Below are 24,543 nucleotides of genomic sequence, written 5' to 3'. Positions count from 1 at the left end.
GTATCATCTTTTTTACTATCGCTACAAAAATAAGAAATCCTGATAGTATTCAAGGTGCTGTCCAGCTGCAAACTGTTCAGTGAGTTGAAATTAATATTCTTTCAGTTGTACAGATGACAAAGTTGAGGGAAAGAGGTGTTGCTAGTTTGCCCAAGATGACCCAGTTAAGTGAGAAGCTGAACTAGAATTTGAACCTAGATATTGTTTCCCTAGAGATGATTCTTGCATAGTATTGTCTCAATTTCCATCATATCAGAATCCAAATTTGTACCGTGGGAACCACAAATTAACAGTGGAGATGGTGCCAGTGTATGTGTGTGTGTTGTACAGGAACAGAGTACCCAGGCCTTGATCTGCTCTTCAAGCTGTGTACAGCAGCTGCCACCCCAAGGAGGGGGCTCCTTGGCCAGTTCACAGTAAGCATTCATGGAGGTGAGCAGCATCCTTCGTCATCCTTTCATGTCCTTTTTCTGTCTTTCCAGACACTAACAAGGCACAATTCTGCCTAGCAGGACTCTCCATATTCAGGAATCTGTACACCTGCAGAAGTGAGAAGAAAAAATGACCACATTCCAGGTGCAAATGGCTTGCCTTTGTTGCTGTTAAAATCTTACTACACAGAAGGTCAGGTGTAGTGACTCAAGGAGAACACCAGGCACTTAAAGACCTGTTTACTTTGCACTTGTTTTTAGTGTTTGTTTCATTTTGTTATGATTCATTTTATTTCAGGAATAAGTGTGGAAAAATTAATAGGACTGACTAGTTTTTTGTTTTTTTTTAAAATTAAAGTTTATTGGGGTGACAATTGTTAGTAAAGTTACATAGATTTCAGGTGTACAATTAAGAATGACTAGTTTTCCCTCTTCATTACTTCACTGCTGACACATTAACTACTTTTCCTCATGTGCATTCATAGTTTTATTATAATATTCATGATACACATCTATTGCACTTTTTCAATTAATATGATTATGATTTAACATTTGTTACTTATGGTTATGTAATAATCCTATTAAATTGATGTGCTTTTTTATTTTTAACTACTTAGCACTCATTGACATTAAGGTGGTTTGTGGGTGGCCGGTTAGCTCAGTTGGTTAGAGCACGTTGCTACCAACAACAAGGTTGTCAGTTCCATCCCCGCATGTGCCACTTTGAGCTGCACCCTCCTTAAAAAAAAAAAAAGGGGAAGGACATTAAGGTGGTTTGTGAGTTTTATTGTTTCAAGCAACACTGAAGTGACACTTTTCCTACCTGCAACCTTTTCCTCCAAAAAAATTAACTCTCCAAGTAATATGCCTACTTTTTTTTTTTTTTTTACAGGACTTTATTGGTGAACATTGTGTACTTCCAGGACTTTTTTCCAAGTCAAGTTGTTGTCCTTTCAGTCTTAGTTGTGGAGGGCGCAGCTCAGCTCCAGGTCCAGTTGCCGTTGCTAGTTGCAGGGGGCGCTGCCCACTATTGCTTGCAGGAGTGGAACCGGCAACCTTGTGGTTGAGAGGATGCGCTCCAACCAACTGAGCCATCCGGGAGCTCAGTGGCAGCTCAGCTCAAGGTGCCGTGTTCAATCTTAGTTGCAGGGGGCGCTGCCCATCATCCCTTGCGGGACTCAAGGAATTGAACTGACAACCTTGTGGTTGAGAGCCCACTGGCCCATGTGGGAATCGAACCGGCAGCCTTCGGAGTTAGGAGCATGGAGCTCCAACCACCTGAGCCACCAGGCTGGCCCAATATGCCTACTTTTTTGTCCTCGATGTACTAGGGGCTCAGTATTGAAAAAGTACATTTGATAAATGCCACGTTGGAATTTTATAGATTGTTCAAATGTGGCACCGTATAATAGGCTCTAACTGCTGCTTTACACAGATATTATTAGAGATTTTCACACAGGAAAAGCTGAATTCTTTCCTATGTCTGAGTCATATCCTGCATGTCTTTTACTTACTGATCTATTTTTATTCCTTCATGTGTTAGTTTTTTTTCAAAGTAATAGTATAACTTTAGGTTGGTTTCTGTGTATTTTTTAAATAATAGTCTTTATATTTTAGGGCAGTTTTGCATTCACACAAAATCCAGCAGAAGGTAGGGAGTTCCTATGTCCCCTCTGTGCCCACACATGCACCGCCTCCCCCATTGTTAACGTCCCCCACCATATTGGTACTTTTGCTATAATAAATGAACCTATCGGACATTATTATCACCACATCATTATCACCCTGTGTCCACAGTTTACATTAGGGTTCACTCTTGGTGTGTATTCTATGGGTTTAGACAAATTAATAATGAATGACATGTCCCCACTGTTACACTATCACACACAGTAGTTTCACTGCTCAAAATATCCTGTGTGCTCCACCTGTTTATTCCTCCCTTCCCCCGACCCCTGGAAACTGCTGATCTTTTTACAGTCTCCATAATTTTACCTTTTCCAGAATGTCATGTGGTTGGAATCATACATACATGGCCTTTTAAACTAGCTTCTTATTAATATGCACTTAAGGCACCTTCAGGTCTTTTTATGGCTTTATGGCTCATTTCTTTTTAGCACTAAATTACACTTTGGTCTGGATATACCACAGTTTATCCATTCGCCTTCTGAAGGATATCTTGATTGCCTTCAGTTACAAACTAAGGTAAAACTTTGGTTAAAAACATCCAGTCTTGCTGGATTTGCCAAGCCCTTAGTTCTGTCTCTGCATTTACTCCTTAGAGCTGCTGGATAAGGTTTTTGATCTCATCTTCCATTTAAATACATAAAATATGAGAAACCTACTTAGGTTCACACAGGAAACCAAGCAAATGTCAAGGAATAATAACCATTCTGTTTGAAAGTGACAGACAAGAAGATAACATGTGCTCAGCACTGTCCCTCTCCCAGTGGCCATTGGTTGTAAGGTTGGGATTATGTGTGTGGTGGTGTAGGAAGTGGTGACGTTCAAGGACGTGGCTGTGGTCTTCACCGAAGAGGAGCTGGGGCTGCTGGACTCCGCCCAGAGGAAGCTGTACCGAGACGTGATGCTGGAGAACTTCAGGAACCTGCTGTCAGTGGGTGAGGACAAGCGCCCTCTCAACTCAATGTCCGGCTCCTGGGGTGTCTTTGTATCTGTGGGTTTTCAAGGCTTTGGGGCCCTTGACATGGTTCCCTGAGTTTGGGAGTCTGACTTTTCTAATATATGTGCGACACTAAAAGGGAATTATTTTGGTTTTTATCAACAGGCAAGTTTGTGTTTTGTTAAAGACTGTAAATGGACAGCGTCCTGGTCTATATTATCTATTTCTGACCCTATCATGAGTTATAAAAGCAATTTAGTGAGTCCTACTATCATTTTTTAATGAAATAAAGTGAATTAGATAACATCAATCCTTGTCACACTCTTCCAAAGAAATCAAGAAGTACTTCTTAACTCATTATGCGTATATGTATGGGTCTTCACAAATAGCATTTCTTCAAATGAGTCACGAAGAAAAAAGGTTTGAAAAACACTGCCTCTGATTACTTGAAGAGTATGCAATGGGAATCTAATTTTCCAGGAAATTTTACCGCGAATGTGTTGGTTTTAAGCATGTGACTTTGCATTTTCACAGGGCATCAACCATTCAAACAAGGCTCGGTCCATTTAGTAAGGGGAGAAAAGTTTTGGATGATAAAGGTGGCAACCCAAATAAAAGGGAATTCAGGTAAGAACCAAGCAAGTATGAGTCTTAGAGGCAGCTGTCCTGCCTCTTACTTTTCTCTATGCTGATTTCCGTCGCTTTGTTCTAAATCACCAAACCTCAATCCTGGATTGTTACGACCACCCTCTTACTGGTTGCCCTGTTCCCACTCTTTCCATCCTAGACCTGTTCTTCATATAGCAGCCAAAGCGATCCTTTGGAAATGTAAGTCAGGTTGCCATTTGTCTGTTCAAAATCCTTCATGGCTTCTTTTTTATTTTCTTAAAGGTAAAACCACTTAAAGTGGCTCTTGGAGTCCCCTGGGGTCTGCTCTGCATCCCCACTCCCTCTTTGAAAACATCTCTGATCCTCTCCCTTTTGCTCCATTTTTTCCACCCACATTTGTCTCCCTCCTGGTTCTCAGATCTGCCAAGAATACTGTATAGTGCCTACTAGAGCTTTAACAAATTACTATAAATGTAACAGAGCTAACAACAAAATTTTACCATGTTTTAGTTCTTTAGGTGTGAAGTTTGACATACCTCACTGAGCTAAAATCAAGATGTCTATAGGGGCTGGCCCAGTGGCTCAGGTGGATGGAGCGCCGTGCTCCTAATGCCGAGATTGCCAGTTCGATTCCCATGTGGGCCCGTGAACTGTGCCCTCTACAACTAAGATTGTGAACAATGGCTCTCTGTGGAGCTGGGCTGCCGTGGGCTACCATGTGCTGCCAGGAGCAGCAGCTGGCCAGTGTGAGTGGCTAGCACCCAGTGTGAGTGGCCAGCAGCCGGCAAGAGCTGCTGTGAGTGGCCGACCCACAACTGGCTCAGCGGAGGGGGAGCGCAAGGCTCATAATACCAGCATGGGCGAGGGAGCTGTGTCCTACACAACTAGACTGAGAAACAACGGCTTGAACCAGAGAGTGGGTGGGGTGGGGGCTAAAGAAGGGGAGGAAAAAAAAGATGTCTATAGGGCTGCGTTTCTTTCTGGATGCTGTAGGGAAGAAACCTTTTCCTTGCGTTGCCAGTATCTAGGGCCTGGCCAGTTCCTTGGCTCTTGTTCCCCTTCCTCCATTTTCAAAGCCCATCATGTTGCCTTACTGACCATTCTTCTGTACACTTCCTCTGCTGCTCTTCCACCTCTGTCTTCTGCCTTTCAGGACCCTTCTGATTACATTCGTCCTTCCTGGATAATCCCAGAAGCTCTAACTATTGTTATGGTCAGCTGATTAGCAACCTTAATTGCATCTGCAACCCAATTCCTCTTTGCTGTGTAGTAACATGTTCATAAGTTCTGGGGCTTGGACCTTACTGTCTTTCCTGCTGGTGGTGATGTTTTGATAGTTTCCATCCTGTTAATTTTTATAAGTGCTTATTACAAAATTTTAAATTTATTTCACAGCTCACTAAAGGTCTGTCGTTTTCAATTTGAAAAACTAATGTGAAAGGCCCGTTTATCTACATTGAAAGTTTTTCCATACTGTTTTCAGACAGTCCAGAACCCACCTAAGAAAGCAGTGCATGGGCCCTTGTGCTTCCTTTTCACCCCGTCGCTCCATGGCTCACGGAGACAGCTAATAAGTGATACATAAACCAGAGCGAATCAACAATACTGCAGAACATTTCTTGTCTTCAAATGGCTGCCTATCCCATTTCTACTTACTCAGATGCCCTTAGTGTGATTGTGCGTTTGTGTGTGTGCACTTGACCCGCAGCCCAGGGAAACTTGTAAGCATTGTGGTTGTGACCACAAACGTGCCTTCTGTGTAACTCTCCTGGAGTCTTCCTTAGGGGGCGTTGTCATTCCTGGGGAGAATACTTTTTTTAATGAGGACCCTGGTGTCTACTCCTAGACAGTTCCCCCACAAATGGGGGGGGGGGGAAATCTCTATTTCCTGAGCTCGCTGACAATAATCAGCTTACAGGCTGATTATTATGGTACCTATTAAGAGGTGCATACTCACCTACAAGTATTTTTCCAAATTTCCGCCTTTGGAACTTATCTTTCTATTTGAATAATCAAGGACTTGCTAAGTTCCTGAAGCAAGTTTTCAAACTTTTTAGACCACAAGCCGTTCTAAGAAATGCATCTTTCAGTGTAACCAAAAGAAATATTGTACATGTGTGTAGATTTATATGTATGACTTTGCGAGCCAATTCATGAAATGACCCCATCCTTTCTCTGATAGTTTCTATCCTGATTCTTTTTTCCAGATGCTTATTGCATGCTTTGAAATTTGTTTTACAGCTAACTAAAAGGCTGCAGTTTTCAATCTGAAAAACTGATGTGAAAGCCCAATTTATCTCCATCCAAAGTTTTTCCACACTGTTTTGAAAGAAACGGTCCAGAAGCCTCAGAAGCAACCATTACGTAGGCCCTCGTGTGTTTCTTTAATCCCTACTGATTCTTGGTCAGCAGTAGCATCACCCTTTGTGTATCCCCATGGGGTGCAGACTTGGCTTCATAGCAAAACGGCAGATTCCTCTCTCTTTTATATTTCAGATATCTTAACTAAGTTATTGTATCAACACAGAAAAATAAGATGAACTATACATATTATATAGAATTTGCAGGAATGCCTTGGATATAAAGATATAAACAATTCTAGGTTTTGATATGATGGGTTACAAAGAGTTTAATGAACTACATAATTTAGAGGGACAGTTGACACTCATCCGCTTGACACCGAGACCTCCTGCACTTGACACCAGCTGCCAGTTTGGGGGTTCCCAAAGCAACCTTAAAATTGAATAATTCTCTATAAGGCCTAATAGAATTCACTGAATGCTGTTAAGCTCACGATTAGAGTTATTGCAGAGAAGGATACACCTTATAATTAAGTAACAGAAAAGGCACATGAAAGGGAATCTAGGGGAGAACCAGATAGAGCTTCCACTGTCCTCTGCATAGAGTCAAGGGGGTGTTTCTGTATTACTTTCCTACATGAAGGTATAAAATTATACACAGGGTGTGTCTAATCAGGGAAACTCACTGAAGTCTCAGTGTCCAAAGTAATTAAGCTCCATCACATGGCTAGTATACATTGCATAGTTTCATGTGGTTATTCTGTCTCCTGGTCCACACCACCGGGTAACTGAAAGCCCCATCCGAAATCACATTCTTGGTCTTTCTGGTGTGGTCAGCCTTATTCCTAAATCATATTGTTACACCAGCCAGTATGACCCAATAACCTCAGGAACTCTTTGGGTGTGACAGTCCATGGGGTTAGAGCTTATCTGTCAAATGTCCAGGGCAAAGACAACACCCCTTTTTTGGTATGATTAAGTTTTTTTACTACCTAAGGATATGTAACATAAATCCAACTATACAAAGAATTGTATATACTAAATATTTGTATATACAAAGTATTGTATATACTTTGTATATACAAAGTATTTTATATATATTATATATATATAATATAGCTTTTCCTTAAAGTTTGTGTGATTCATACTTTATTGTGTATGTTATTGCTGCATAATTTACTATCCAAGAGTTTATACTGATTATGAAATTCAGTAGAAATAGCAACAGATTAGCATCATGTATCGTATTATCATTTTTGTTATGAAGTCTTTGGTTTCTAACTTGTACCTCACATAGGAGACTTGGTGTGGTTCTAAATTGGTTTCATTGATGCTTAGTGGAGAGGAGCCTGCTGGACTACCTCTTGATTTCTGTAGTCATGTAAACCAGAGACCACGATACATGCCCAGAGGACATAGTGAATAGTCCCTGTATTCATTAAAGTCTCATGCTTTCTCCTAACTGAAATCTTGAAGACAATAAACAAAGCCTTCACTGGTCCATATGTCTGCATTTTCTGTCCTTATAGGAGGCAAGATCCAACAAGAGATGGAGACCATTCCAGAATCAGAACCACATGAAGAACTTTCCTGCTGGCAGATCTGGCAACAAATTGCAAGAGACTTACTCAGATGTCAAGACTCCATGATAAAGAGCTCTCAGTTCCCCAAACAAAGGGATTCTTCCAGCCCTGTTGGGACAGGACTGTCTTTAACTCACACGGGCCAGAAATCTTACCAGGGAAATGAGTGTAAAAAATTCTTCAGTGGTGTGTCCATCTTTGATCTTCATCAACAGTTAAACTCAGCAGAGAAGTCTCATACGTGTTATGAGTGTGGAAAAAGCTTCTTCCATAGGTCAGCACTCTGTATTCATCAGAGAGTTCACTTTGGAGAAAAATGTTATAAGTGTGATAAGTGTGGTAAGGAATTCAGTCAGAGCTCACGTCTGCAAACTCATCAGAAAGTCCACACTGTAGAGAAACCATTCAAGTGTGAGGAATGTGGGAAAGGCTTCAGTCGTAGATCAACACTTAGTGACCATTGCAAATTACACTCAGGAGAGAAACCTTATAAGTGTGAGAAGTGTGGGAGGGCCTTCATTCATGCTTGCCATCTTCAGAACCATCAGAGAGTTCACACGGGGGAGAAACCATTCAGATGTGATATTTGTGGGAAGAACTTTCGTCGTAGATCAGGACTTAATAGTCATTGCGTGGTCCACACGGGAGAGAAACCATACAAATGTGAGGAGTGTGGGAAGTGTTTCGGTTGGAGCTCACATCTTCACATCCATAAGAGCATCCACATGGGACAGAAACCATACAAATGTGAGGAGTGTGGAAAGAGCTTCTTTTCTAGGGCAGATCTTTATTGTCATCAGAGGATTCACATAGAAGAGAAACCCTATAATTGTAAGGAATGTGGGAAGAGCTTCAGATGGGCTTCACATCTTTTGGCCCATCAGCGAGTCCACAGTGGTGAAAAACCATTCGCATGTGAAGAATGTGGGAAGAGATTTGGCCGGAAATCATACCTGAAAGCTCATCAAAAAGTCCACAGTGAAGAAAAGCCATACAAATGTGAGGCGTGTGGGAAGGGCTTCAAGACAAGTTTGGATTGTGACGTGCACCAGAGTATCCACACGGGAGAGAAACCGTACACATGTTGGGAGTGTGGGAAGTGCTTAAGTAAGGCCTCACATCTTAAACTTCATCAGAGAGTCCACACTGGAGAGAAGCCATACAAATGTGATTTGTGTGGTAAGGTCTTTAGTCAGTTGGCACATCTGCAATCTCATCAGAGAGTTCACACAAGGGAGAAACCTTACAAGTGTAAGATATGTGGTAAGCACTTCAGGTCAAGTTCGTATCTTAAAATTCATCACAGAAACCATGTTGGTGATAAATTTCATGCAGTCTTACAGGAAGGAAAACAACTTGTTTTATTAAAGTGAGTGTTTCAGCCCTAGCTCAAAATATCCCAGTGATCCCGAAACCACACAAGTGATGCACGGAGGGCTTCAATCAGAACCTTGATAATTACAGTTACCACTCGAGATAGGCCTTAGAAATAATAATTTGTTCAGACATTTACAAAACTAATGTTAGATGTTAAAATTGGTGTCCCCTAGTATGTAATCTACATGCGGGCAGGAAGCTGGTTTGCTGCTGAATCTACACAACCTTCACACTGTGTGTGCTCACTACTTGTTAAATGAATCAAAGGGAGAAAATATATATTTAAAAATTGTGTCTGGAAAAGAAAACCTGTGAAAATAATTCAGAGAATCATGAGTTGAAATACAGAAATACACTGGGTCCTGCATCCCACAGCATTATTTTGGTAGTATCCTATTGCAATTGGCTCCTAGCCTATCCTCTGCCTCAGTTCTTGGGTTCTTATTTGGGTTTCTGTCTGGTGTTCCATTGCTGTATATAATGTAAATTCAATACTATTTTGTGATTTTTTTTTTCTCACAGTGCAGACTGAAACAGTTTCAACTTTGTAATAACTGGCTACTACATGTTTCACAATTGAAATTTTCAATGTTCAGTAAGTGTTCAAAGCAACACATTAAAAGTATCAGATTTAATTACCAGTGACAAAAGTTTCCTTAATCTTCAATTTATCATTGATTTTTAATTTTTGCATTTCCATGCAGGCTTTAACATGATTGCCTTCTAATTGTAGCATTTCTCTATCAAACTTCATGAAATGTTGTATTCATGCCGGTATAGGAATGACAGTTACATGCTTTTTTTCTTGGTAAAAACCCATTTAAAAAACAGGGCCCATCAACTCCAAGTTGTTGTTCTTCAATCTAGTTGTGGAGGGCGCAGCTTAGCTCCATGTCCAGTTGCCGTTTTCAATCTTTAGTTGCAGGGGGCACAGACCACCCCTACGGAAGCTCAGCTGCAGCTCATTGTCTTCAATCTAGTTGTGGAGGGTGCAGCTCAGTGGCCCATGTGGGAATTGAACTGGCAACCCTATTGTTCAGAGCTCGGGCTTTAACCAACTGAGCCATCTGGCTGCCCCAAATATCATAGGCTGTAAGAGTCAGAATGACACCTATGCCAGGCTCTTCAGCCATCCTGCTTAGTTTGATAGTGGACATAATTCTCTGAAATGGTGTTTTCATTGCCAAAGGAGGGATAATAACTAATGAAAAGTTCAAATGAGGGCAGAGCTCTTTTCCATGAGGACAAGCTTCCACTTTGGCCCTCAAGTTGTTTTTCCTACCAAATTAGTGGTGCCATAAGGTCCCGAGTAGGGGCTGGTTGGTACCTTTGTCACTCTTTCATCAAATCACTCTACCTCCCAAATCATTCCACCTTGCTCATTATTTAAACTCTCAGTTTTAGTCTCATATTATACTAGTCATTCTCCTTTAAGTCATCTAGGATCCCCTAGACAGTCATTCACCATTAACTTCTTGAAGAGTGTGTCTTCTCACTTGTTCCCTTTCCAACAATATTCCTGTCATAATTGGAGGCATGTCGACTTCAGGAAGTCATGTCTTTGGAATATTTTCGCTGGAGGACTCAAGAAAAGGTAGAGCCGACTCTCTGTCGGAATCCATATCCCCAACCATGAAGTAGAAACTGTGAGTTTCTCTCCACTCTGGCAATTTGGGAAGTGTAGTCAAGGAGCTTCCTGTAGTCGCAACACTTCTTCCTAGAGATTAAGACTGTACCTAAAGGTTTTCCCTCAGTCTTTCGGGAAGTGCAGTCCCGATACCCTGTTGTAGTTGCGGGCACTTCCGCTCAGGAAGGCGGGTCTGGTGACTTCTGGGAAGTGTAGTCCAGGAGCTCCGTGGAATGGGAGGCACTTCCGTTCACAGAGTGTGAGGTTGCCATAGTATTTTCCATGGGAGTGGTGCCTCCGCTCTACCTCTCCGAACTTCCTGGATGCTTGGGACCCACAAGGACTGGTCCGCCGAATTAGGGAAAAAGAAGCCTTGGCTGATAATGCAGGTATCGAGGGGCGAGGTCGGCGGTGCCTCTGCGTTTGGGGCAGTTCTCGCGTCCCCCAGTGGGTCGCGTATCGCCTGGTTTGAGAATTCCCGCGGCTCTCAACTCGTGGCGATTTAATCTCCCTGTGCCTCCCGTTGCTCTTATTTAAAATGGAGATTTAGGACCTTCCTAATAGAATAGTTTTGGGAATTGAAAGAGGTGGTACAAATCTAAATCTTAAGAGTCCTTGCCTTCTGGTGAATGGTGATTTCTCAATTTCCTGAGGAGCGATCAGGTCCCGAAGTTCGGGTCAGAGCTCCCCAGCTGCAGTGACCCTGGCTCTTTTCTCTGATCACGGCATTTCGCTGGGTAATCCCGGACTCCTTCTGACTTTTTTTTTTTTTTAAGAAAGGTGAGGATTACTTCTAGATTGCACGGATGGAGAGGAGGTCATACTTTTTCTGGAGGACGGCGTCACGATCATGGCATTTCATAGCATTCTTTCTTTCCCCAGCTTGATTTCTCAAAACGGACTGAACCGAGGTAGAGGGAGTGACTCCTTGGCTACTGACAGCAGAGCTCCACGTGAGTGGGACTTGGCGTTTTCCTTTTACAATAGTTCATATAAATCGGAGAATGTGTGGGATGTGTAATCGAGCATGGGTACTGGTGATAATTAATCCTTAACTGCTAACTTTGATGATGAGGGCTTTATACAGATAAACACATTATGCCACACCGTGGCTCTGTGAGAAAATACTGCTTTTTTCTTATTCTATAAATTGAGATCGCGCCCCAGGGAGCATAAGTTATTTGCCCATAGCCACCCACCATATAAGAGGCTGACCTGGGGTTGGAATTTAAGCAATCTGAGTTTGAGTTCATAATCTCATAGATGTATTCTCCTTAAACAATAGGAAGTAGCTGGAATCAGTCCGGGGAGTTAGGACTTGGTTGTGGGGGACCTTAAAAGCAAGACTAATGAATGGGCTTGGACTTGTCTATGATTTTTAAAACATTGTCAACTGTTTTGTTTCACTTACTACAAAAATATGCATATTTTTAAATTTTACCATCTTAAACATTTTTAAAAAATGTTTCTTACAGAATCATATAGTGGCACATTCAGAAATTACAGAAGTATGAGAGAAAAAAATTGAAATTACCCATTCACCTAAGATGTAAAGATAGCAATTGTTAAGCTTCTAATGCATTTCAGTTTAGTAATCCTTTGTGTATGTTTGTGTATTTCTTTATAAACATTTTATAGATCTTTTACCATACTTTTCTTAATTCTTTTCCCTTTATGTGTTTTAACTATAGAAATTTCCAAACACTGCCAAGAAAGAATAAACTAATGAACTTCTATATAATTTCATGATTATCCTTATTATTCTTGTTAATATTGTTATTCCTCTGTTTCCTGATTTTTAAAAACTTTTTATATAATTTTAAACCTAGAGAAAAGTCACGAAAATAGTATTGGGAATTCTCATATACTCTCTATTCAAATTCACCAATTGTTTACATTTTATCTTTATGCTTTGTGGCTCCATCAGCCAAATAACACCAGGAATATACCTATATTTAACAGCAGCTTATTTCAGCTTTCTGCAGGAAATCAGTCAGTGTCTTGGGAAGAGAGATTTAGGATAGGTTGATTATAAGATTTTAGCATCACATACTTGGTAATATTAGACATTATTCTAGATAATAGTGTCATCTATTAGGTATTAGGTACCTATTAAGTTATTACTAATAGTGGTTGTTAGTGTTACCTATTAGATAATGTTAGAAAACATATTCGATAACGTATTGTTATATAACCCACAGTCCTTTATTTCTTTTGTTCTGTTTTTCATTTAAAGTCCTTGTAATATAATATTTTTGCTGGAGGACTCGGAAAGGCAATGCAGATTTGCAGTGTAGTCAGTCCCCCCACTCCCCCACCCCGTTTCAAAGTCCAATTTTAGGCATTGCCTTAATTTGTATATTTGTTTATAAACATTTTACAAAATTTTTATCATACTTTTCTTAATGTTCTTTAATGTGGAACAATTCCACAGCCTTTGTCTTTTTTGTTCTCATTGTTGTTGAAGAGCATAGAGGTGAGTTATTTTGCAGAAAGCCCTTCATTTGGTGTTTATGTGATATATTCCATGTTTACGTTCAGATCATGTGTTCTTGGCAGGGATTCCACAAAAGTGGTGAGTTGTCCTTGTCATTGCAACATAACAGGAGCCGGAGGATGTCGGTTTGTCCCTATGTTGGTGAACTCAACTTTGTTCACTAGGCTAAAGTGATGTCTGTCAGATTTCTCCATTGTAAAGTCACTTTTTTTTCCCTGAAATTAAATAAAGTTTTTTCTGGGGAGATACATTTATTACTGGGTATTCTGTAAAGGCGAGCTTCCTCTTGTCCTTCACTTACTTATTCACTCATTCAAATATAACTATTATATCAGTATGGACTCAGAATCCCTCAGTTAGTTCCTGTTAATAATTTAAATGATGTGGAAATTAACAAACATTTATTTTTACAACTTGAGGTATTTTGTACATATCATAGAATTCACCCATTTCACGAGTTCAAATCAATGATTTTTTTAACTTTGCTGAGTGGTGCAGTCATCACCATAATTTATTTAGAACACTTTTGTTTGCTCAGTTGTATTCCTCATGCCCATTTGCACTTAACCCCCATTTGCCTCCCAGATACCCAGGCAACCATTAACACACTTTCTGTCTCCGTAGATTTGCTTATGCTTGGCATTTCACTAAATGGAATCATAAAACATGTTGTCTTTTGTGACTGGCTTTTTGCACTTTCCACAATGTTTGTGAGGTTCATCCACACCGGAGCTTAATCAGCACTTCATTCATTTTAATTGGCAAATAATACTCCATTGTGTGATTATGCCACATTTGTCTATTCATTCACACATAGGTCGGCATTTCGGTTGTTCCCAGTGTTAGGTTATTATGGATGATGCTGCTGTTCGCAATAATTGTCCATGTGGGTGAGTAGCGTCCAGGCCACCCTTTCATGTCTTGTTTTCTGCCTTCGCAGGCACTGCCAGGCACAGTTCTGCCTCGCTGGGACCTGTATTACTCAGGACTCCACATGTTCCCAGAAGTTGGAGGAAGAATGACCACATTCAAGGTGAGTCGGGCTTGCCTTTCTCACTTTGAAAATTCCATCTCATTACTCAGTTGTCACATGCTTTTCTTGGGACAACTTAAGCAGAACAACGGGAAATTGAGGACCTGTTGTGCTCCCAGGTCTTACTTTGTCCCTTTTGAGTTTACTTTGCGTTTGTTTTTAGTTTTTTTTTTTTTTAAACTTTATTTTAAAATTTTGGTTACAGTTTCATTTTTGTTTTCTTAACAAGGCTATGTTTAATCTCTCAGGATAAAAAAAAACAATTAAGATTCTAAAGAATTAAACAACAAAGGAATGTCAAGGGAAGGGCACAACTGCCCCATTCTCTGGGGTATAATAGCTATTCCAGTTTAACACCTAACTTCAAAACAAAATTAACTTTTATATTTTCTAAATGAAATAATGTACAACCACCATCTTCATCTGAGCTTATTCTAATTTTCAAACACAAGGCTTCATTTTAAGCTTGGAAAAAAACTTAACAAGAATGATGGCCGACCTTAGTATGTAGTGTGTACCTTACAGGAAATTTTTTTTAACAATCATAACACAGTAATAATGCCATTAATGAAGTCCTCAATTTAGAATCTGGAACATTCTTCCATCAAAGGGGGGGAGGGGGGTATTCAGTCCAATGAGTCTGTCTCAAGATCTTCATCTCTTGTTTGCTCCACTTGTATTTTCTTTTCAGTAACTGGATTAATGCTTTGAGCCCAAAATGAGATATATTTTTTATTACTGTAGATTACATGTTGTTTGGTGCTCAGTTTCCGTTTGTTCCTCTTGCTTGCATTTTCTCTCTGCTGCTGCTTTCTCATGTTGGCCTTTCAGCATATTCCTTCTGTGAGCAGATTGAAAGTTTCTCCTACCTTTTCTCTTCTTTTCGCCTTCTTGATTATCTTCATCTTCAGAATCAGAGGTTGATGTAACCCCTGTTTTAGCTAAATTTTTCCTTTTTGATTCAACTTCTTTCTTCCCCTCTTTTTTGTCTGGCTCTTTTCTTGGCTTTTCTTCTTCCTTCTGGCCTTCTTCATCCTTTTTAAACTGCTTTTTAGGTTGTTTTTCCTCTTGCCCCTTTTTCTTACTTTTGTCTTCCTCAGTTACCATGTCACTCTCTGAAGGACAGGTCTGTTTTACCATTTTGGGTCTGCCTCTTGGTTTTGGAATCTTGACTTCCGAAGCTGCAGGTCGTCCTCTTTTAGGACTCACTTTTACATTAACAGATGCTGCTGCTGTTGTCACCACTCCTGCCTCCTCGGTTTCAACTTGCTTTTCTGCCTTTCTCTTTCTCCCTCTTCTGGCAGCTTTTGGAGTGTTTATGTCAATTGCTTTAGTCACATCCTCATTGCTGGCTTTTTCTTCATGGTCAGTATTTTCCTTTGAAACACTAGTTTCTTTTTCTTCAACTTCAACATCAGATGATGCATTTGATTGTTTAGCTGATGCCTGTTGACTTGAAAATTTCACTTTCGGATTGTTATCTATCTCCCATAAACCTTCATTAAAGCCTTTTCGTTTATTTAGTTTTCCGCACTTTTCCTTATTTTCTGAGTAAGGAAATATATCCTTTGGGCCTAAAAAAGCAGTCTCATGGGTTCCAAAAAAGAAAATGGGTAGTTTGTTTGTGGGTGGCTTTACAGCTCCATCAGGAACTTCATCTACTCGAGCTGGCCAATGGGGATAACCTTTCATCTTGGCGAAGATGAGGTCTCCAGGTTTGAAATCGCGAGTCATGTTTCGCTAGGGGCGATGCCGGGGGTACGAAGCCCAGGGAGGAGGTGCGGCGGTAGGGACGGCAGGGGGGAATGAAGGCGGACAAACAGGAGCGGAGGCTCTGGGGGCGGGCAGCAGCAACCGGAGGATGCCTCGGGGTGTCCCGAAGCGCCTGCCGGGGCAGCGGGCGCTGAGGCTGCAGTGGCGGGCCGGCCGCCTCTGCCCGCGTCCACGCAAGCCACCTGCGCCACCAGCTGCCGCAGAGGCGTCTCAACGGCTCCAAATCGCAACCGCCGCCGCCGCTGCCGCCGCCGCCTGTTTTTAGTTTTTGTTTTATTATTGTTTTATGGAATGGAAAAATTCTTAGAAATGAACAATGCTCCCATTTTACTGCTTCTCTACTGACAAATTAGTGGTTTTTATTATCTCATACTCTTTTTCTCATGTATATTCATAACTATATTTGTATTTATGATATACAAATCTTATTTTAAATTGTGACTTTTTCTCTCTGATATAATATAATGTTTCCTTTTGGGGTTACATAACATTCCCATTGAATTGATGTATCTTTTAATTTTAACTACCCCCCATAGACATTTAGATGGTTTAAGAATTTTACTGTTTTTTTTCTTAATTTGTTTTTATTTTTCAATTACAGTTGACATTCAATATTATATTAGTTTCAGGTGTACAGCATAGTGGTTAGACATTTATATAATTTATGCAGTGATTCCCCCTGACTAGTCTAGTACCCACCAGGCACCATACATAGTTATTATCATTTTATTGACTATATTCCCTATACTGTGCTTTACATCCCTATGAGGAATTTTACTGTTTGAATCAACACTGCAGTGATGGCTGTCTTACATAAAACCTTTTCCCCCAAAATCAATTCTAAAAGCAATCTTCCAAGTTTTGGTCCCATATCAAATTTGATATGTGTCAAGTTGGCTTTTTTCTAGGTAGCGTATCCAAATATAAGCACGACCCAGCAGACTCTCACTGCTGCTTCACACAAATATTATTGGAGATTTTCACACTGGAAGAGCTACATTCCATCTTCCCCACGCCTGAGTCGTGCCTTGTGTGCATTTTATTTATTGATCTTTTTTGTTGTTTTATGTATTAACTTGTTTGACCAAAGGAATAGGTAACCTTATTTTAAAATGTCCAGAGATACTAGAAGATTTGCCAGTAATTTGTATTCTGCTACTGCATTTACTCAGAGCAGCTGAACGAGGAGTTTTAGGTCTTATCTTAATCTTAAACACATGAAATGTAAAAAACCTGCTCAGATTCCCACAGGAAACCACGGGCCAGGAATGGTAACAGAGAAATGCTCAGCTCTCCCAACACACAAAGACATAACTTAGCACTGTCATTGTATAAAATCTTTAAACTTTTCTGTGGCTAAAGACACCTTACATGGTATTACCAGAAAAAATAAAAACGTAGGCCAAGAATATGTACCACATGAATGCCAAAACAGACGTAATAGGGATCTTATGCATAGAATAAAGAAAAAACCCAATGGAATATGAACGAAGGACATGAACAGGCATGTTTAAAAGAAGAAATAGAGATGGTTAATAAACATTTGAAAAGGTGAAGATATTCATTTATAATCAAATAAGTGAGAAAAAGAAAACAAAAATCATTCTTCCAATTACCAAAACCATGGGAAATTTTATAACCTGCTCTTGGTCGTCATACGGAGAATCAGGGTGCTTGTATTCTTTTGAAAGATTTGGGAAATAGGAAACAAATTGGGACAAAAATCTGCTATTGTACGATCCTAATTTTAAGCATGCTTATTTTAATTTTTATTTACAATTATTTTAAATAATTAGGAAAGTTAAGTCTACATAAAATGACATTCTTTGCAAGATGAGTTATAATGGAAAAAATATGTAAATAAAATATTCGTTACTTAGGGGCCGGCCCGGTGGCTCAGGCGGTTAGAGCTCCATGTGCCTAACTCCGAAGGCTGCCGGTTCAATTCCCACATGGGCCAGTGGGCTCTCAACCACAAGGTTGCCAGTTCAATTCCTCAAGTCCCTCAAGGGATGGTAGGCAGCGCCCCATGCAACTAAGATTGAACACGGGACCTTGAGCTGAGCTGCCGCTGAGCTCCGGGATGGCTCAGTTGGTTGGAGTGCGTCCTCTCAACCACAAGGTTGCCGGTTCGAGTCCCGCAAGGGATGGTGGGCTGTGCCCCCTGCAACTAGCAACGGCAACTGGACCTGGAGCTGAGCTGCTCCCTCCACAACTAAGATTGAAAGGGCAACAACTTGTCCTGGAAGTACACACTGTTCCCCAATAAAGTCCTGTTCCCCTTCCCCAATAAAAACAAAAATCCTAAAAAAAAAAAAAAAAAAAAGAGATGTGGTGTGTGGCTTGCGATTACACAGGATGACCTACATAGCTGTGCCCCCCCATGTTACCAAAAACTTGTTCATTAAAGACATGAAAGAAAAGTGAAAGTGATAGCATCCAGGATTCATGTGTGTGAGAGAAAGAAGGTGGGTGATGTCAAATATGTTTGGACTAAGTTACTGAACGCGTCTGGGGGCATTTGGCAGTAATCACTGAAAAGTGAAACGTGTAGCCCAGGATGCATCTTTAGGTTTCCTGGGGTTCCTTGTAAGTAGACTCAGTGAGGGCACAAAATTAAAGTGGAGGACTGTTATCGTCGCCGCACTTTTGATGAGGCTGAGGAAAGGTGTGGCATTGGCAGAACAGATGGAGAAGGGCTGGGAGGTCTACAGGTTGACGTAAGCCCCTCACGCTCTGGCACCACTTCCACCCATCCACTCCACCTTCTCAGTGCTATCCCTCTCCCGCTGGCCATTGACTGTGACATTGAGATTACATGTGTTTGGTGTAGGAGGCGGTGACGTTCAAGGACGTGGCTGTGGTCTTCACGGAGGAGGAGCTGGGGCTGCTGGACTCTGCCCAGAGGAAGCTGTACCAGGATGTGATGCTGGAGAACTTCAGGAACCTGCTGTCACTGGGTGAGGACGGGCACTCTCTAGCTGAATGTCAGCTCCCTGGATTGGCTTTGTGTCCTCAGGTGTTCAAGGCTCTGGGGGTCTTGAAATGGTCACCTGCATTCGTGGACCTGACTTGTGTACCAACAGTTTTTAAAGAAGTAAAATTAGGTAGAAAATACCAGTTTATTAGGAAGAACAGAATGCATTGCAGCAAAAACTGCGGCCAATTACGTGAGTGATGTAAGAACCACTGTGAGGAGATTTAATGAAAATAGACATTGGCTAGAAATAGCTGTTAGTAATACATTTTAGTGCATATCTGTCTGGGTCTTGAGATGTTGGTATTTCTTCAAATAGGTGATTTTTTAAAAAACGTTAGAAAAACACTGGTTTTGATTAATTGATCAGTATACAGTAGGAATCTAAGTTTCCAGTAAATTGTACCTTTAGTGTGTTCATTTTAAATATCTGACTGCTTGGTTCCAGGACGTCACCCCATCAAATATGATATATTTCACTTAGAAAAGGAAAAAAGGCTTTGGATGATAACAGTAACCCAAAGGGAAGGGAAATCAGGTAAGAACCAAGCTGATGGGCATCCTTGTAGATGTTTTCCCATGTGTTTTACTCCTCTCCACCCCTTTTGCCGACATCTGGTCCAAATCACCAAACCTCTTCTTGAATTACTTCGTCCGCCTCCGTGCTGGTTGCCTGCTTCCACTCTTCCCTTCCTTTGGTCTGTTCTCCACGTAGCAGCCAAAGGGAGCCTTAGGAAATATACGTCAGATCGCCGTTCCTCTGCTCAAACCCCTTTACAGCTTCTTATTTTTCTTAAAACCCTTAAAGTGGCTTCTAGAGTCCTCCATGGTCTGCTCTGTGCCCCCCACTCCTTCTCTGAACACATCTCCGATCCTCTGCTTCTTGCTCCATCTCTTCACCCACATTGTCCTCCCTGCTGACTCCCAGAGCTGCCAGGGAGGCTCTATTGCCTGTGGCTGCATAGCAAATTTCCATGACATCATGGCCTAAAACAGCACATGGTTATCTTACAGTCCTATAAGTTGCATGTGTGGCCTGGTTCTTCAATGTATCGGCACAGTTGCATTTCTTTTTGGAGGCTCTAGCGGAGAATCTGTGTTTGCGTTTTCTGCTTCAAGAGAGTCCCCGCATTTCTTAGGTTGTGGCCCCCTTCTTCCATCTTCTCAGTCTAGTGCTTCTCTCTGCCCGCTCTTGCTCTTTGGTGGTCACATTTCCCCCTTCTACTTTGAAGGACCCTTTCGGTTACATTGAACCCACTTGGATAATAGAGGATTGTCTTCCATTTTAAGGTCAGCTAGTTATCAACCCTAATTCCCTTTTGCCATGTAACCTGACATATTCCAGGCTCCAAAAATTAGGATGTGGATTCTTTGGGGAACACTTTACTTTGCCTGCTACTTCTGCCTCAGAGCCCTTACTTGCTTTCTCTCTGCGGGACATATTCTTTCACCTAAAATCCTCCTGTTGCCTCCTTACTTCATTCAGGTCTCTGCTCAGTTTTAATTTCATGAGAAAGGCCTTCTCTGACCACCCTGTGTAAAATACCATCCTTTGTCTGCTCTCCTTGTTCTGCCTTTTATTGTGTCTGATGTATTTTTGTTTATTTGCATATCATCTCTCTCTGCATTAGAGTGTAATCCCCACGAGTGAGGAATTTTGTCTCTTGTTTATTGCTCTATCCTTAGTGCTCAGAATAGTCTGGTATGTGGCAGGTATCTGTAAATATTTGTTGACTGAGTGAATGTGTTAATGGATCCGTCCATGGGTGGTGGAGACAGCTCTAGGTCCTGTGTAAACCAGAGTGAACGAAGGATGTCGCAGATCATTTGTTGTCTTCTGATGAATGCTTGTCCAATTACTTTCTACCTCAATTGCTCTCTTGGGTGCCCTTGGCATGAATGCGTGTTTGTGTGTGTGCACTTGACCCACACTTAGTTTATATAAAGACTTGTAAGCATTGTGGTTGTGACCAGACTGAGTAACACACATTCCCTGTGGCTTTCCTGAAGCCTTCCATGGCGGGACATATTAATTTCTGGGGAGAATACTTTGGAATGAGGATTCTGATATCTAATTCTCAGATAGCTCCCCCACAGAAGGATAAAAGATCTGTTTCCTACAGTGTCAGACAGTTACCAGGGTACAAGCCGCCTTTCCCATCTGCAGCCCATTCACCTCTTTCAAAGTGCCCATCCATTTCGTTGTCCCCAGGTTTCCTCTTCCTGTCCCTGAGGGGGAAGATTTAAGATGATTGAGAGTGACATGAGACACACACCTGAATGTCGCCTATATCTCTGGTTCAAAAATCTGTTGTGCCCTTGTTTTCTACAAATTTAGCCATTTAACAAATATTAAAGAATACAGATTTCATCAATTTTCCCTGTAAAGACTTGGTATTTTCTTAACTAGTGAATATTATAACCTGCAAAGAATCAGGAAACTTCCTGCTCAGACTTGACACATCCTCAGAGAGACTCTCTGTCCCCCTCACACAACTACTTTTAAGGGTCAATTTGTTAAATATAACCATAAACGACATTACTTACCAAGAAGTACATACTCACTGAGTAAACATTTTTCCAAGCTTCCTCTCTTGGAACTTACCTTTCCATTTGAATAATTTGTTTAATTAAGGACTGGGTAACTTTTAGAACCAAACTTTTCAAGGTTTTTTTATTTTTTTTAAATCATGAACCATAGTAAGCAACGCATCTTTCATTGTAACCACAACAAACATTTCATGTGTTGTGGAAGTACCGTGTTTCCCCAAAAATAAAACCTAGCCGGAATATCAGCTCTAATGCGTCTTTTGGAGCAAAAATTAATATAAGACCGAGAATAATATTTCCCGGGTCTTATTTTCTGGGAAACACGGTATACATATGGCTTTCATAGGTGTTTCATGGAATGACCCCTTTCCTGTTGAAGATGATGCTCTGATAGTCACTATCCTGGTTCTTTTTCCAAACGCTTATTACAAGCTTTTCAATTTATTTCACAGCTCACTAGAGGGCTGGAGTTTTCAACTTGAAAAACTGTTGTGATAGGCTATTTTATCTACATGCAAAGATTTTCCACATTCTGTGTTCAAAGAGATAGTCCAGAAGCTTCAGAAGGAACCCATGATGGGCCCTCTTGCTTCCTTTTCACTCTAAGGAATTTTTGCCGCCTTGTTTTCTCATTAGCATCCTGATTGGTATACCTCTGTGTCTGGAACAGTGTTTCAGCTTTCCAGCAAGACTGTAGTTTTCTGCTCCTTTTCTGTTTCAAATAACTTACCTGAAAAAGATGTATACCACCAATGCCTTCTATGGCTTGACTTCAGTACACACCAGAAAAGTCAAACGAGGGTTTATTTATTCATTCAACATGCATTGGTACTCACCATGCTCCAGGCACAGTTCTGAGCCATGGTTGTAAAGCAGAAAAGTGAAATGTGTTCAGTGTACAAGGTGTAAAATGCTTCCTTCTTCGATGCTGCATTTGGTGGGAAAGACATACATTAAACAACAAATGACTTACTGTGTCACGTGGTAAAAAGTGCTAAACGGAACATCAGCAAGGAGCGTGGAAGTTGCCAGAGGTAAACTGAGTGAGGACAAGATTGATTATTTCACTGTGGGTGGGAAAGAGGCCTCGTTGGTGGGCTGACATTGCGCAGAGACCTAAACGACATCGGGAGCCATCATGTCTCTGTCTGGGAAGAGTTCCTGGCAGAATCTAACTCCCATTGTAGGGTTGGCTTTCCAAGTTTATCCATGACCTCATTTTTCCTTCTCCTAGACTGTCTCCATTGTAAAAGATTACTTTCCACTTTTTCACTTTTTTTTCTAGAGGTCTGAATTACTGTCAGGTTTTAGAAGAATTCATGTTATCTGTTCAACTTTATTTCCTTTTTGTACTTACGAAGAAAACTTGCCAGTAAGATCTATCGTTTCATTCTCTGCTTTACACTGTGTTTTAATCAGTATATGATTATATATTTGCTCCCAAACCTGCAAGACATTCTAGCCCTTCTGGTCTCCTTAACATTGAAGTAACTTTCCAATAAAATGACCCAAGGCAGAGTTATGTAGAGGTTATCTATCATTTCCACTGGAGCAAAAGAGGAGGCAGCTTTAAATTGATTATTCCTACAGGGAAGGGAGTGAGTTTCTCCTTATAAAACATTTTTTCAGAAGTATTTTCTACGTTTAAAAAAAGACTTTATTTTTTTAGAGCAATTTTAGGTTCACAGCCACATTGAGAGGAAGCTACAAGATACCCTATTTATCCCCTACCCCCACACACCCACAGCCTCTTGCATTATCGACATCCCACACCAAATACAGTTGATGGACTTACATTGACATGTCATTGTCACCCAGAGTCTATACTTTACATTAGGGTTCATGCTTGGTGTTGTATATCTGATGGATTTGGACAAATATATAATGCCACGTTTCCACCATTATAGTATCATACAGAGTAGTTTCACTGTCCCAAAAATCCTCTGTGCTCCACCTGTTCATCCCTCCTTCCCTTAACTCGTGGCAACCACTGAAATTTTTTTTAAAGATTTTGTTGGGGAAGAGAAACAGGACTTTATTGGGGAACATGTGTACTTCCAGGACTTTTTTCCAAGTCAAGTTGTTGTCCTTTCAATCTTAGTTGTGGAGGGTGCCGTTCAGCTTCAAGTTGTTGTACTTTCAGTCTTAGTTGTGGAGGGCGCAGCTCAGCTCCAGGTCCAGTTACCGTTGCTAGTTGCAGGGGGCGCAGCCCACCATCCCTTGCGGGAGTCGAACCAGCAACCTTGTGGTTGAGAGCCCGCTGGCTCATGTGGGAATCCAATCGGCAGCTTTCGGAATTAGTAGCACGGAGCTCCAACCGCCTGAGCCACTGAGCCAGCCCCAACCACTGAAATTTTTATTGTCTCCATAGTTTTCCTTTTCCAGAATGTCTCATAGTGGGAATCATACAGTATGTAGCCTTTTCAGATTGGCTTCTTTAATTTAGTGATACCGTGTTTCCCCGAAAATAAGACCTAGCCGGACAATCAGCTCAAATGTGTCTTTTGGAGCAAAAATTAATGTAAGACCCAATCTTATTTTACTATAAGATTGGGTCTTATATAACATAATATAATATAAGACTAAGTCTTATATTAATTTTTGCTCAAAAAGACACATTAGAGCTGATTGTCCGGCTAGGTATTATTTTCGGGAAAACATGGTATTCACTCACCTCCATATCTTTTCATGGCTTGATAGGTCATTTTATTTTAGCACTGAACAATATTCCATTGTGTGGATTCACACAGTTTATTTATCTGTTCACCTACTGACAACCATATTGGCTGCTTCGAAGTTGTATCATTATAAATAAACATCCGCGTGCAGGTTTTTGTCTGAACGTAGGTTTTCAACTTCCAGTAAATATCAAGGAGCACAATAGCTGGATCGTGTGGTAAGAGTATGTTGAGTTTTATAAGAAACAACCAAACTGTCTCCAAAGTGGCTGTGCCATTTTGCATTCCAGCAATGAATGACGTTCTTCTTGCTCCACATCCTTGTCAACAGTTGGTGTTGTCAGTGTCCTGGATTTTGACCATTTTAATAGATGTGTGGTGGTATCTCATTATTATTTGAATTTGCTGTTCTCTGATGACATAAGATGTGGAACATCTTTTCATATGCTTAATTGCCATCTGTATACCTTTTAGGTAAGGTGTCTGTT

At 40.9% G+C, this 24,543-nt stretch overlaps 2 protein-coding genes across 7 annotated transcripts in view; one reads left to right on the top strand and one right to left on the bottom strand.

Annotated features, from left to right (window-relative positions):
* The window catches only part of LOC109460807 (uncharacterized), a 69,614-nt gene that overhangs the window by 1,737 nt on the left and 43,334 nt on the right, over positions 1–24,543 (top strand). For 2 of the 6 annotated variants that reach the window (XM_074314181.1, XM_074314182.1), the window contains exons 2-5: positions 483–576; positions 2,923–3,049; positions 3,586–3,678; positions 7,490–9,561. In XM_074314181.1, coding sequence (XP_074170282.1) covers positions 562–576; positions 2,923–3,049; positions 3,586–3,678; positions 7,490–8,916 — 1,662 coding nt within the window. In that variant the 5' untranslated portion in view covers positions 483–561 and the 3' untranslated portion in view covers positions 8,917–9,561. Of the gene's footprint in view, positions 1–482; positions 577–1,323; positions 1,421–2,922; positions 3,050–3,585; positions 3,679–7,489; positions 10,937–11,429; positions 11,501–13,984; positions 14,078–18,683; positions 18,811–19,275; positions 19,366–24,543 lie in introns of those variants that run through there. The other 4 variants (XM_074314183.1, XM_074314180.1, XM_074314184.1 and 1 more) reach the window with 4 other exon arrangements.
* On the bottom strand, positions 14,250–16,100 carry LOC141567438 (PC4 and SFRS1-interacting protein-like). The gene is made up of 2 exons (XM_074314214.1): positions 14,817–16,100; positions 14,250–14,782 (listed from the first exon to the last, which is right to left on the bottom strand). The coding sequence occupies exons 1-2, from the start codon at positions 15,809–15,811 to the stop codon at positions 14,704–14,706; spliced, it is 1,074 nt and encodes a 357-aa protein (XP_074170315.1). The 5' UTR covers positions 15,812–16,100; the 3' UTR covers positions 14,250–14,703.

Source organism: Rhinolophus sinicus, linkage group LG11 (assembly GCF_036562045.2).
Source record: "Rhinolophus sinicus isolate RSC01 linkage group LG11, ASM3656204v1, whole genome shotgun sequence".
NCBI lineage: Eukaryota > Metazoa > Chordata > Mammalia > Chiroptera > Rhinolophidae > Rhinolophus > Rhinolophus sinicus.
This window is presented reverse-complemented; position numbering and strand designations above follow the sequence as displayed.

What these genes read in the sequence shown, in the direction of transcription:
- LOC141567438 (XM_074314214.1), bottom strand. Translation starts at nt 15,811, where the DNA reads ATGACTCGCGATTTCAAACCTGGAGACCTCATCTTCGCCAAGATGAAA. An exon ending in CAAACAACATGTAATCTACA is followed by an intron (nt 14,783 to 14,816) that starts GTAATAAAAAAT and finishes TTGGGCTCAAAG; the next exon opens with CATTAATCCAGTTACTGAAA.